At 47.8% G+C, this 11,994-nt stretch overlaps 1 protein-coding gene across 1 annotated transcript in view; it reads right to left on the bottom strand.

Annotated features, from left to right (window-relative positions):
- The window catches only part of kirrel1b (kirre like nephrin family adhesion molecule 1b), a gene marked incomplete at both ends in the record, with an annotated part of 31,169 nt that extends 19,567 nt beyond the window's left edge, over positions 1-11,602 (bottom strand). The window contains 1 exon segment of the mRNA XM_084446712.1: positions 11,557-11,602. Coding sequence (XP_084302838.1) covers positions 11,557-11,602 — 46 coding nt within the window.
- Positions 11,603-11,994: the final 392 nt, after the last annotated feature.

Genomic DNA, 11,994 nt, shown 5'->3' with positions numbered 1-11,994 from the left:
AGGCAATGGAATTATCTCTGAGTATATAAGGCCTGATGGAAATAACAACTCCGCTCTAACGTTCTGTCTCCATGCGCCATGCCAGCCCTGGCTGGTGCACGTGCTGATTAGTGCGGTGTTACAGTAAAGGCTGTTTTGTGTCACCGTTTTTTTGCATCCCAAAATCATGAACCGTCTGTCTGTCTGTCCGTCTGTCAGTTTGTCCGTCGGCCAAACCGCCTGTCTGTCCGTCGGTCCGTCTCTCTGTCGTGTCTAATCCCCACGCAGAACTCGGTCTCCCCCGGTCACCATGAAGTGAATGAGCAGAGCATGTCTCCCCTCTCTCTTCTCTCATGTCTCTATCCTCTCTCTCTCATCTCTCTCCCCCTCTCCCCACTCTCTCCCCCTCTCATATCTCTCTCCTCTCTTCTCTCTCTCCCCTCCCCTCTCCTCTCTCTCTAACCCTCTCTTCTCTTCTCTCTCTCCCCTATCCTCTCCCCCTCTCCCCTCTCCCCTCCTCTCCTCAGGGATGTGTAAGTGGGACAGAGGAGAGAAACAAACAGATCAAACTCTAATCTAGGCTTTTCACTCCTGCATTCCCCCTGTGACCCCCCCCCCCCCCCTCTCTCTCTCTCCCATCTCGGTCTCTCCCTCTCTCTCCTTCTGTCTAATTGGCTTGAATTGGCATGTTAAAATGGACATATTCCATTGAAACCGTTGGTGAGTGCATGTGCAGTATCTGTGGCGCCAGACGCGCGTCTCGCAGTCCGTCCGTCCGTCCGTCCGTCCGTCCGTCCTCTGGCTCTCCGGTTCCCCCCGCGCGATCGCGGCGCCTTCACACGTTCGCGGCTTCTCACATCACGCTCCGCGAGCTCGCCACCGTCTCCCGCTCTTACAAATCCCCTAGCGCTCTCTCTCTCTCTCTCTCTCTCTCTTTCTCTCTCTGTGTATTTATCCTTCGTGTCTGTGTCCTCCCTGCTCCCCCTCCCCTCTATCCCCCGACTCTCTCTCTCCCCCCCCCTCTCTCTCTCTTTCACACACTCCTCTCTGTCTCTCTAGAACAACTTTAATTAGCTAGTAGCCGGGAGTCAACCTCTGCTCCGCAGCGCTCCCACTCTGACACGCACGCATGCAAATGCTCGCACACACACGCGCACGCACACACACGCACGCACGCACACACACACTCAAACACATTTTTATGGACACACACACACATACACACACACTCGCTTGTTGTGACAAACCGAATTGCCTTCCCTCATGTATTCCAAAACCACATAATTGTGCTAATTCCCTTAAGTGTTAAGTGTATTAGAATTAGCAGGGTGCAGACAAACCTCTCTCTGTTCAGAGGAATGTCCAGGCTGTGTGAAAACAGCATCATCACAACGGCTGTGGTTCAAAGCACAAAAATGTCATGTTGTGTGTGTGTGTGTGTGTGTGTGTGTGTGTGTGTGTGTGTGTGTGTGTGTGTGTGTGTGTGTGTGTGTGTGTGTGTGTGGCCGACGGTAGCCCCCCAGGCTCTAGTGACATCTGACATAAAGCAGCGACACAGAAAAGCCTGGTTCTATTCCGGTCTTTTGAAGCTCGCGAAAATAACCCCCCACCCCCAAAAAGGGCCACGAGTAGGCCTACTTCAATTGGGAGATTAATTTTTCATTCGCGGTTTACGCAGAAATCAGGGGGAAATGTGTTTGCGCGCGCGACGTGCTCTCAACTCTCCCGCACTGCTGTGAGGGAGATGAATGAAAGAGCCTGCGATCCCGGTGGAATACGGAGACCCTTCTCCGCCACATTCAGCGTACCGTACAATAGATACAGCGCTCAGCTCTCTCGTTTTTGCTTCTTTTTCCCGAGGAAGATCTATCCGGGGACGTGTGACGAGAGTGGCGTTGGCGGGGGGCTTATTTATTCGATTGGAGTAGGAGAGGGAGGACGCGTGGGAGGGGGGGGGGGGGGTGCATAGTGGTCACAGGGCTGCCAACACCACCTTCCACCGCAGGCTCCGCGGTGACACACACAGGGCTCGAGGCGTGTGTGCGCGCGTGTGTTTAAACTGTATAAGGCTCTGGCATGTGTGTGTGTACTGAATGTGTGTCTGGGTATGTTTGTGCTACGATAAGGCTGCTAGTCTAGTAGTAGAATCCCCGAAGGACGTGAATCACAAACAACACACCGCCTGAAGCTGAATAAGCGTCACGCTTCAATCGAAAACGCTTTCGGGGAATAAAAACAGGTTTTCCCCGTGCGCTCGTAGCATCTCATAGGCTTACAGAAAAAGTCCCGTTAACAGGCCTACAGATCGCATGATAACGTCGTTATCGTGCTACTACACCGACACGAGGGCTACTGTAAAACACCCATGTGTCTCAAAGGTCAAAATGGATGAATTGTGTAGCCGTAGGGCCGCTGTCTTTGGTTTCCGCGCGGCCCTCTCCGTAGCTACGCGAGCGGTAGCGCCCCTGCCGTTTCTCTCTCCCGGCGTGTATGAATACATCTCTTTCCATTTCCTTTATTTCTCTTTTCCCCCCTCCGTTTCTCCCTCCCGTCATCCCGTTTCCTCTCCTCTCCCCTCCCTCTCTCTGTGGCTTTCGCTGACCACTAATGGAATGCCTGGCATTTCCTCTTCCTACTCCTCCTCCTCCTCCCACCCTCTCTCTTTTCTCTTTCTCTCCTCCCCCCCTCTATACGCCGCGTCTCAAACGCCCCCCCCACCCTCCGCCCCACCCTCCTTAGTAATGAAACATAAACTTTGACATTTGTCAAATTAGCCCTCCCATCACGCCCCCCGGGTGCTGGGTTAGGGCTGTTGTGGCGTACCATCTCAAAAGATGTTGTTGTAGAGAGAGAGAGAGAGAGAGAGTCGCATACTCCCACAGACCACTACCAGTCTAATAGTCTCCTCTCCGCCATGATGACCCCTAACCTTGTTATTCTCCCTCTCTCTCACTACCAATCTCTCTCTTTCTTGCTACCAATCTCTCTCTCCCTCGCTGTCTCCCTCTCACTGTCTCTATTTTCTCCATCTCTCTCTCTGTCCTCTTCAGTTCTGCATTTATTGATAGGTTCCGACCCACCCCCTGGGTGAATTGGTTTTTTGTTTCCCTCTGGAAAATGTAGTGGTAGTATCTATATCCACCTCCCCTTCGCTCTCTGTAAAGCACCCGTGTTGCCTCTGTGGATGAAATGCGCAATACAAATAAAGTTTGATTTGATTTGACCCTTCGCTCACCCAAATTGTTCAATAACAGTCTGACGCACTACATTCCCAATGTTTTCCACCCGACGTGATCTGAATATACAATTATTCAAATGTAGCTGTGGAAATGTTATTTCACAACGACCATGTAGCAACGACCCCCCCCCCCCCCCCCTAGTTGCGTTTTTATTTTTCTCTTATCTCACTCCCTCTCGTCCGCGTACACACTTCTGTCTCTCCACCTATTCATCCCTCACTCTCCCCCTCTCCAACAAATCCGAAAGTTCTGTCGCCATAGCAACAGCTGCTGCCTGCGAAAATTACCTAAAGCCCTCCCTTTCTGCTGCTTTCAGCACTCCCAGTGACATTCACACGGCTGTTCAGATAGTTCCAACCAACGATTCTGAATATGAAAGGATTGAGAAACGAGATAAAGAGAGGAGCAGATAGGGAGAGCGATTGTGGGGAAAGAGGAGTGGAGAAAGGAAGGATTAGATGTGAAAAGCTGGATGGCCAGAGAGTCAGAAGAGAAAGAGAGAGGACAGAGAGAGAGAGAGAGAGAGAGAGAGAGAGACCTAGACCTCACTGGGCACACATGAGCAGACGTAATGGGATACACACACACACACACACGCACACACACACACACACACACACACACACACACACACACACACACACACACAGACAAATACACACACACAGACAAAGGTTAACAAAGGAAGATGGGCAGGTGAGCATATAGACAGACACACAGCCAGCCAACCAGCAAACAAGACAAACAGTCAGCCAGCCAGCCAACCTGACAGTCAGCCAGCCAACCCAGCCAACCAACCAATCAACCAACCAGACAGACAGACAGACAAACAGTCAGCCAGCCAGCCAGCCAACCAGACAGTCAGCCTGCCAGCCAACCAACCAGCCAGCCAACCAGACAGACAGTCAGCCAGCCAGCCAACCAGACAGTCAGCCAGCCAACCCAGCCAACCAACCAACCAGACAGACAAACAGTCAGCCAGCTAGCCAACCAGACAGTCAGCCTGCCAGCCAACCAACCAACCAGCCAGCCAGCCAGCCAGCCAGCCAGCCAGCCAGCCAGCCAGCCAGCCAACCAGACAGACACACAGCCAACCAGCCAACAAGACAAACAGCCAGCCAGCCATCCAGTCAACCAACCAACCAACCAACCAGACAGACAAACAGCCAGCCATCCAGCCAGACAAAAAGAGGGCCACAATGAAACATGGCGGTATGTGAACAGGTAGCAGGCGCAGAGAGAGGAAGATCACCATGGTAACACTGAAATGAGTGAGAGAGAGAGGGAGGGGGGATAGAGAGAGGGTTAAGAGTGAGAGAGGGGGGGGATAGAGAGAAGGTTAAGAGAGAGAGAGAAAGAAAGAGAGGAAGCATGCCGTCCCCATGGAAACGGAGCGCGAGGGATCCTGAGAGACAAACAGACAACAGTGAAAAACATAAAAGGCACATTAAGAAAGTGGGATGCCTCATCTCTCATTATCATCCTCTCCCCTCCACCACCCCGCCCCCCCCCATCCCCCCCCCCCTCTACCACCCCCCTCCTCCCCTCCTCAACCCCCCCCCCTCCCCCCCAGTGCCGGGCCCGTCTGTAGCGCCGTGGCTGTCTGGCGCGGTGGAGTCTACAGTGAATGTGAGGATGGGGCGTGTCGGTAACGAGGCACCGCCCACTACTGGCCTTCTATTGGTAACATGCCTCTAGTGTCTAGTGGGGCTTCACCAGAAATGAGATTGATGCGACGGCGTCGGAATAAACGTCAAACACGCCGCTGCGGTGTCCGTTGTAGGGGGAACGGCTCCTGGGTTAGGGGACCCGGGCACCGATCTCCTGGAAGGGAATCTGGACTCCCTGGTCCCCTGGACTCCCTGGTCCCTGTCTGAAGAATGTACTTTTTAAAACTTCCACTGTCATGTTTTGCTTACTCTGTTCTTGTGGTTGTTGTTATTGTTGTTGTTATTGTATATTCCTTTCTTTCTTGTGTATTTTTGTGATTGTAGTAATATGTAGATTTTGTGTACTGTATGTTTTCACAGGGAGCTTTTAAGGTCTCAAACGCGTCTTCCCTGTATAAATAAAGGATTTTTTTTTTAAAAGAGAAAGAAATGAAACTATGAATATGGACACAAAAAATCAGCTTTGCACCATTTGTCTGTTGCCCATACTTCAAAGAAGCCAGAAGAAATTCCACATTATAAGAAAAGAATAGCATACTGTAGCTGAATAGATAAACCCAGAGATGAAGTGGAATTCTAACTGGCCCGAGAGACATTAGAGATAGCAAGTCACATTACTTGAGAAAGTGCTGAGGCACAGGCAATGTTATAGTCAGGATGTACTGTAGCTCCAGCACATAGCCAGGTCCCGCCAGCCCAAAAGACTGGAGGCGACCAGCCTCAATGAGATCTTTGTGATTGAAAGTGTGGGACACGGAGAAAGGACATGAGAACGCCAGCTAAGCATGGAGACAGCTGAGCTAGCTGGCAGCCAGAGACACACTACTATGGACAGAAATTGCAGAAATTAGACTGTTGCAGACTAACTAAATCGCAGATTGATCATATTAAGAATAAGAAAGAGAATAAAGTTGGTCAGAAAAAAACAAGCACTCATTCAAGACTGAGTTGAGTGAGCGAGGGCTACTACATAAAATATAAAGTACATGGAGCAAAATGCATTTCTATGAATTCAGAATGAGTTGCGTTTACACTACTTTGAGTTTTGTGACTATGTTTTACACTGGAGCAGTGAAGGAGGAACATTATTATTATGTATGGTTATCAATTAAACATGATTAGTATTGTACAGCACCATGTTCAGAAAGCATATTATTTGAGACAATCTGTTCAATTTCAATTCAAAAAACAAACAACCTCAAAATCTGTAAATATATAAAACAGAGGCAAAATGTTCAATTCAATAGTCCTAGTATCAGTGATGCTGTCATTGAAGCATCTGAAGCTTAATAATTCTCAGCCTGTTGAAACATCAACAGTGTTTCACACTGTCTCATAGTGCTTTGTAACAGCCTCAGTGCTTTATAACAGTCTCATAGTGGTTTATAACAGTCTCATAGTGCTTTATAACAGTCTCATAGTGCTTTATAACAGTCTCATAGTGGTTTATAACAGTCTCATAGTGCTTTATAACCGTCTCATAGTGGTTTATAACAGTCTCATAGTGCTTTATAACAGTCTCATAGTGCTTCATAACAGTCTCATAGTCTCAATGACATTTGAAGAATATGACCCCCACCTTTCCCCTTCAAATACATCTCAAAGTCAACCTATTTTTACTTGAAAGGGGTTGATTGACTAGGATTTTCAAACAAAGGTTTGAGGGAAGATTTTTTCCCCAAGCAATTACTTAATTCTGTGTAATTAGTGCCCCTATTGAAAATGGAAAAACTCTAACTCCCCCTGTTCTGTAAGAAAATTATTCCATGAATACATGGTCACTTCTTCACCATTAACCCTCTTATGAAGTTTTTTTTAATCTTGTATAATGTCATACAGTAGTTCCTTACGCAGCGGAATGTACCTGAATATGCCAGATAGATACTGTATCATACTATCAACCAGTACGCTTAAGTACATGGTATAAGAATAACACCAAAGGTTAAGTAGTAAAGCCAATGGCCACATGTACACAGTAAATGTGTGCCTCTCTGTCCCTTTATTAAAGCACTGTGACTGGGGGTGACAGAGCATGGCTTTCCCTGCATGGCCATAATCCTATGAACTCTATAGGGCCTCGATCAATATACTCCCCCCTCTCTCTCTCTCTCTCTCTCTCTCTCTCTCTCTCTCTCTTTTGCTCTCTCGGGTCATCTGTGGTCAGCGTGCGCGGCCCTCTGCACCATTTCATACGGGAGCCGATACTCCATTTCATTTATATCCTTCTATTTCATCTATCCGCCGTTTCCCCTCTCGCCGAGCTCCGCTCAATCCACTCCCCCTCCACCCTCTCCCCCTCTCCCCCTCCACCCTCTCCCCCTCCACCCTCTCCCCCTCTCCCCCTCCACCCTCTCCCCCTCTCCCCCTCCACCCTCTCCCCCTCTCCCCCTCCACCCTCTCCCCCTCCACCCTCTCCGCCATCCCCTCCCCCTCTCCCCAGCCCTCCACCTTCCACAGGAGCTTGTCTTCCGCTTACATATTTCTATATGTTTTGCATCTTTTTTTTCATTTTTTTTCAGTTTCTGTAAGTCGTTTTTTTCCCCCTCTTTGTCCGTTGCTATGGTAACCCTTTTTCCGGTGCACCCCCCCACTTCCCCCTCTCCCTCTCTTCAGCCTCTGGTTAGATGGTTGCTATAGAAACAGACTTATTTAAAAGAAGATCTAAGAAATTATCTTGTTTTCTCTCTCTCTCTCTTTCTCCCTCACTTCCAATCTCCCCTCCATTACAAGTATAGATGCTCTTTTCATTTTCCTTTGGCCTCCACCACGTACACACACACACAGGCACACACACACACACATACACATATAGGAACACACACATGCATGCTGATTGGCTCGCATTAGCACAGACAAACACACACACATGCACGCCCTATCTTGTATTCGCACTCTCTTTCACTCACACGCAAACACACACACGTGCACACACACACACACACACACACACACGCACATTCACAAAAACATAACCCGTGGAGCTTTCTCCAACAGTTGTAAAGTCATCCTAATCATAATCTCCTTTGCTAGAACAACGACAGCCCCAATTTCTGGGGGACATAATCATTTCCTCCACTCTCGGCTATATTGTGACTTAATTTACCAACGATGACGGTGACGTCACCCCCAGCCACCCTCTCTGGCGTTGTCTCTTCTTATCTCTCACTCTTCCGCACAGCAGGGTCCTATCTGCTGTCACCAGCGCAGATAACGTCGCCCGGCCTGTTATCAAAGCCCTGCTCCAGAGTCTTATCATACACAGATGCGCTGATAAGCCATCAGACTTACATTAAATATTATGTGAGTGGAGGAGGGACACACAGACAGGCTGAGAGCGGGGGGACCGAGCGGACAGACAGGCTGACAGACGGACAGACAGGCTGACAGACGGACACGGGCCCACACGTCGCCGTAATTGAAAAAAAAAAAAAAAACTGTATTACCAGCGGCGTGAAAATCTTCTGAAGTTTTTTTTAAGCGCGGCGGCGTATACCTCTGAAGCCGTGGATGGACACGGCGCACTGGACTGTGAATCAATCGCCGCGCGCTGTTGCCTTGCGGCGGCCTCCGACGTGAGGGCCCGGGCGGTTGATCTTCCCTCACACACCATCTACAGTATAACTCTCTCACACCCATTCAAGCCCGGATCAAAGAGCACTGCTGGGCCAGCGTGTCAGGGATAGAGAGAGAGAGAGAGAGAGAGAGAGAGAGAGAGAGAGAGAGAAAGGGTGTGTGTGTGTGTGTGTGTGTGTGTGTGTGTGTGTGTGAGAGAGAGAAAGAGACAGAGAGAGAGAGGGGGAGGGGGAGGGGGAGGGAGAGAAAGAGAGACTACCCCCCCACGCTTGTCATATTTGGCCTATTTCGTTTTGTTTACATTTTTTCTCATAAAAGGTATGTTCATGAGGTGTTTGGGTTTGATGTCCAAATTCCGTTGGAATAATTCCCTTAATGGAAGAGGATCTTGAATCAAATAAACCATAAAACAAGGTTGCTATAGGCCCTGTCCTGAGAGACTCATTCATTAACAGTAGTAGGGGCCATGCTATGAGAGGTGCGACTTTGGCCTCTCCTGCCTGCTGTATTTTTGTATAACGATGCTAAGCCAATTGAGTGATGTGCCTGAAAACAACATGTTTCTCCAGAAGCTATAATGTTGCCCCCTAGACACCTCGATGGGTCATGAATCTATGTTTCTATAGCCCATCTATCTCTCTCTTTTCCCCCCTGGCTTCTAACCTCAGGCTCCATCTGCTTGCTATGTCTCTCTCCCCTGCCCCCTCCCATTCACTCCGCTTAACTTCTCTCACGTTATTTCTCATTCAGAATGACAGAACGGGGAGGGTGACGTGTGTCAGGCCTAATGCTGACTGACACACTGTCAGGATATGCAAAATCCTAACATTACACTCCCACTCGCACACAAATAACCCCTCACACCTGTCACTTTTCTTATATAAGGAGAGTATAAAATATTTGGGTAAATGGTTGCTGATTGGACGTGGTGTTTACAGTATTTCTGGTTGTGTCAACTCCGATTGGGTTAAGTGTCATAAAGCTTTGTCAACAGCAGGACAAAATGGTGAATACAAAAATGAACCACAACCACACACACGTTGTCATTGCTCCAGGCTCACTAAGTGTGACTCACACCTCCAAAATCTGTATTTACCTCCAAAATAACCATGACTTCTTAATGGGGAATGGGCAGCAAATTGCAGTCAGATGGCGTACTTAATTAATGTACTCATTACTGTATATGCCTACATTATGGCCACTAAAAGATAGAAGATTAAGTTTTAGGTTAGAAATGACCATTGAAGGTTAAAAACAGCAACTTGCAAAGGTGGAAATGGTTCTAGGAACCTTAAGAGCCTGTACAGGGCTCTATTGGGAACCTTCTTTTCTTCTACTTTCACAAATGGTTCAACATACGAAGCAATTTTGTTTCTGAGAGTGTATATTTGTGAACTAAAGTATACCATTTCACCCATTCATATTATGACTTGCAGTGGTCATTGAACACATATGCTACACTGTGTAGCTTATCTTCCTCCTCATGAAATTAAACGGTCTCGTCTGCGTAGTCTACCTTTGATGACCTCTGCGTTTTTCCACAAACATCCCGTCTTCTCAGTCTCAACGATACAAAATTGGAAGCAGGTCTCTCTGTTTCCGTTTCTATTTCTTGAACTGTCTCTTTCCATCTACTAGTCCAGCCACTCTCGTGACAGGGAAGGCATAAGATGACCTATCCTTCTCACACACACACACACACGCACACACACACACACACACATACACACACACACACACACACACACACAAATGTGTCTCTCTCTTTCATTCTCCGTTCAAGCGAGTAACGTATTACTGTATCTGTTTGAAAATGTTTGAATTTAGAACCGATTCTATATTATGATAGTGATATCGGAACCGTGCCTGGACTCAGGTAGCCTATAGAGGCAGGTATGCTGCGCGCGCAGGAGAGAGATCTCCTCAGCAACCGGTGATGAGCACGTAGCGGCCCGTGAGGGAACCAACCGCACAAGCACAGGCACCGGGAGAACGAATGGCTGTAATCAAATAGGTCCCCCTCCCGCTCACGGTACAGAGGCACACGCACCCATAATTAATCAAAGTCTTTTGGAGCTGTCACCCCAGGACTCCAGGACAAACACTGTCCATCTGTATGAAAAGACTAATCAATCAATGAATGTTTTGGCCGACGTTAATGCAATATTATTATTATCATTATTGTTATTATTATCATTATTATTATTATTATTATTATTATTATCATTAGGCTATTATTATTATTATTATTATGATTCAGCTTATTAGTAGGCTATTACTTTTTATAATACACCTATTGTGTTGGAATAGCTTACACTTAAAGGTAAACTTTCCAAGCCTATCACTGTCACAATTCTCTGAGATGTCATCACGTGCGCGGGCACGCGGTCGTCCAGAGACTCTACCTGCATGCTGAGAGGGTGACATGACTACGCACCGGTGACCGGTCTCTCTCTCTCTCTCTCCCTCTTTCTTTCTCTCTCTCTCTCTTTCAGACAAAGGGGCTTCAACGGGGGAAAGAGTTGTCGGGTGAATCTGGTGACTCCGGCTGGTTTTCTTCAGGTGCTCGCCTGAGCGACAGTTCATTTCTCATCAATCTTAGCCTACAGCCTCGTCACATAATGCGCACAGTCATGTCTGGAGGAACCACTAGCCTACATTTGCTGCTAACGTCAAGGGATGTTGGAACGATATTGATTCAGGTTGCATAGGCTACTGAGGTTATAGCCTAGCTGAGAGATGTCCCCACCCCAACGGCGTATTCAGTCACCATATAATTGTGGAAATATGTGTGGTGTTTAAAATGTCAGACGTCTAGACAGACCCCATGCAGGCTATTCTGAAACCCAGATTATTTTGAATGTGTTCCCATCAACATAGGCTCTTTTGTGGGCGCTTAATCATTACACTAAACTGTAATCTAAAACACATATGGAGCTAAAACACACACACTGGCCAATGCCCCGCAACGACTAAGGCACTGATGAAAAAAGAGATGAAGACATAGGCCGACAAACTTTTACTTTCTTCTGGTCAGAATGTATAATAGCCTAAATAGTCCGCTATGTTGCTATGAGTGTTGATGTATTCCTCACCTTTGTTAAAACTGATCGCCAAAGTTATGATCCACAGCCTCAGCATGATTCAGCCGAGTGCATTCAAATTCCTCCCCTCGGCAAGGTCCGTTAGAGTTCTTCCCCTGTACGGACACCATCAATTCCCTCCGATAGACAGTCAACTCGCCAATAACGGGGGATTAGTAATCCTTTTTGGTCGTCAGGAGAAGCGACTTGCCTCCTCTCCTCACTCCCTTCCTCCTTATTTTGCGCTTGAAATCTATCTCCACTTTTTTTTCTTCCTTTTTCTGCTTTTCAAGCCTCCGTCCCCCTGCGTTCACAGCGCCGCTCTGTATTCTGATTAAAGAGCGAATTCCTCTCTCTCTCTCTTGTTCCCTCACTACATACAATCAGCTCAGAAAATCTCAGTTTTTTACTCGCAGAGGGGAATGGCGCTCCAAGATAGCAAGCGGTCAG

Source organism: Borostomias antarcticus, assembly GCF_949987555.1.
Source record: "Borostomias antarcticus genome assembly, chromosome: 12".
Classification (NCBI taxonomy): Eukaryota; Metazoa; Chordata; class Actinopteri; order Stomiiformes; family Stomiidae; genus Borostomias; species Borostomias antarcticus.
Note: the sequence above shows the minus strand (reverse complement) of the source record. Positions and strands in the feature narration are given on the sequence as shown.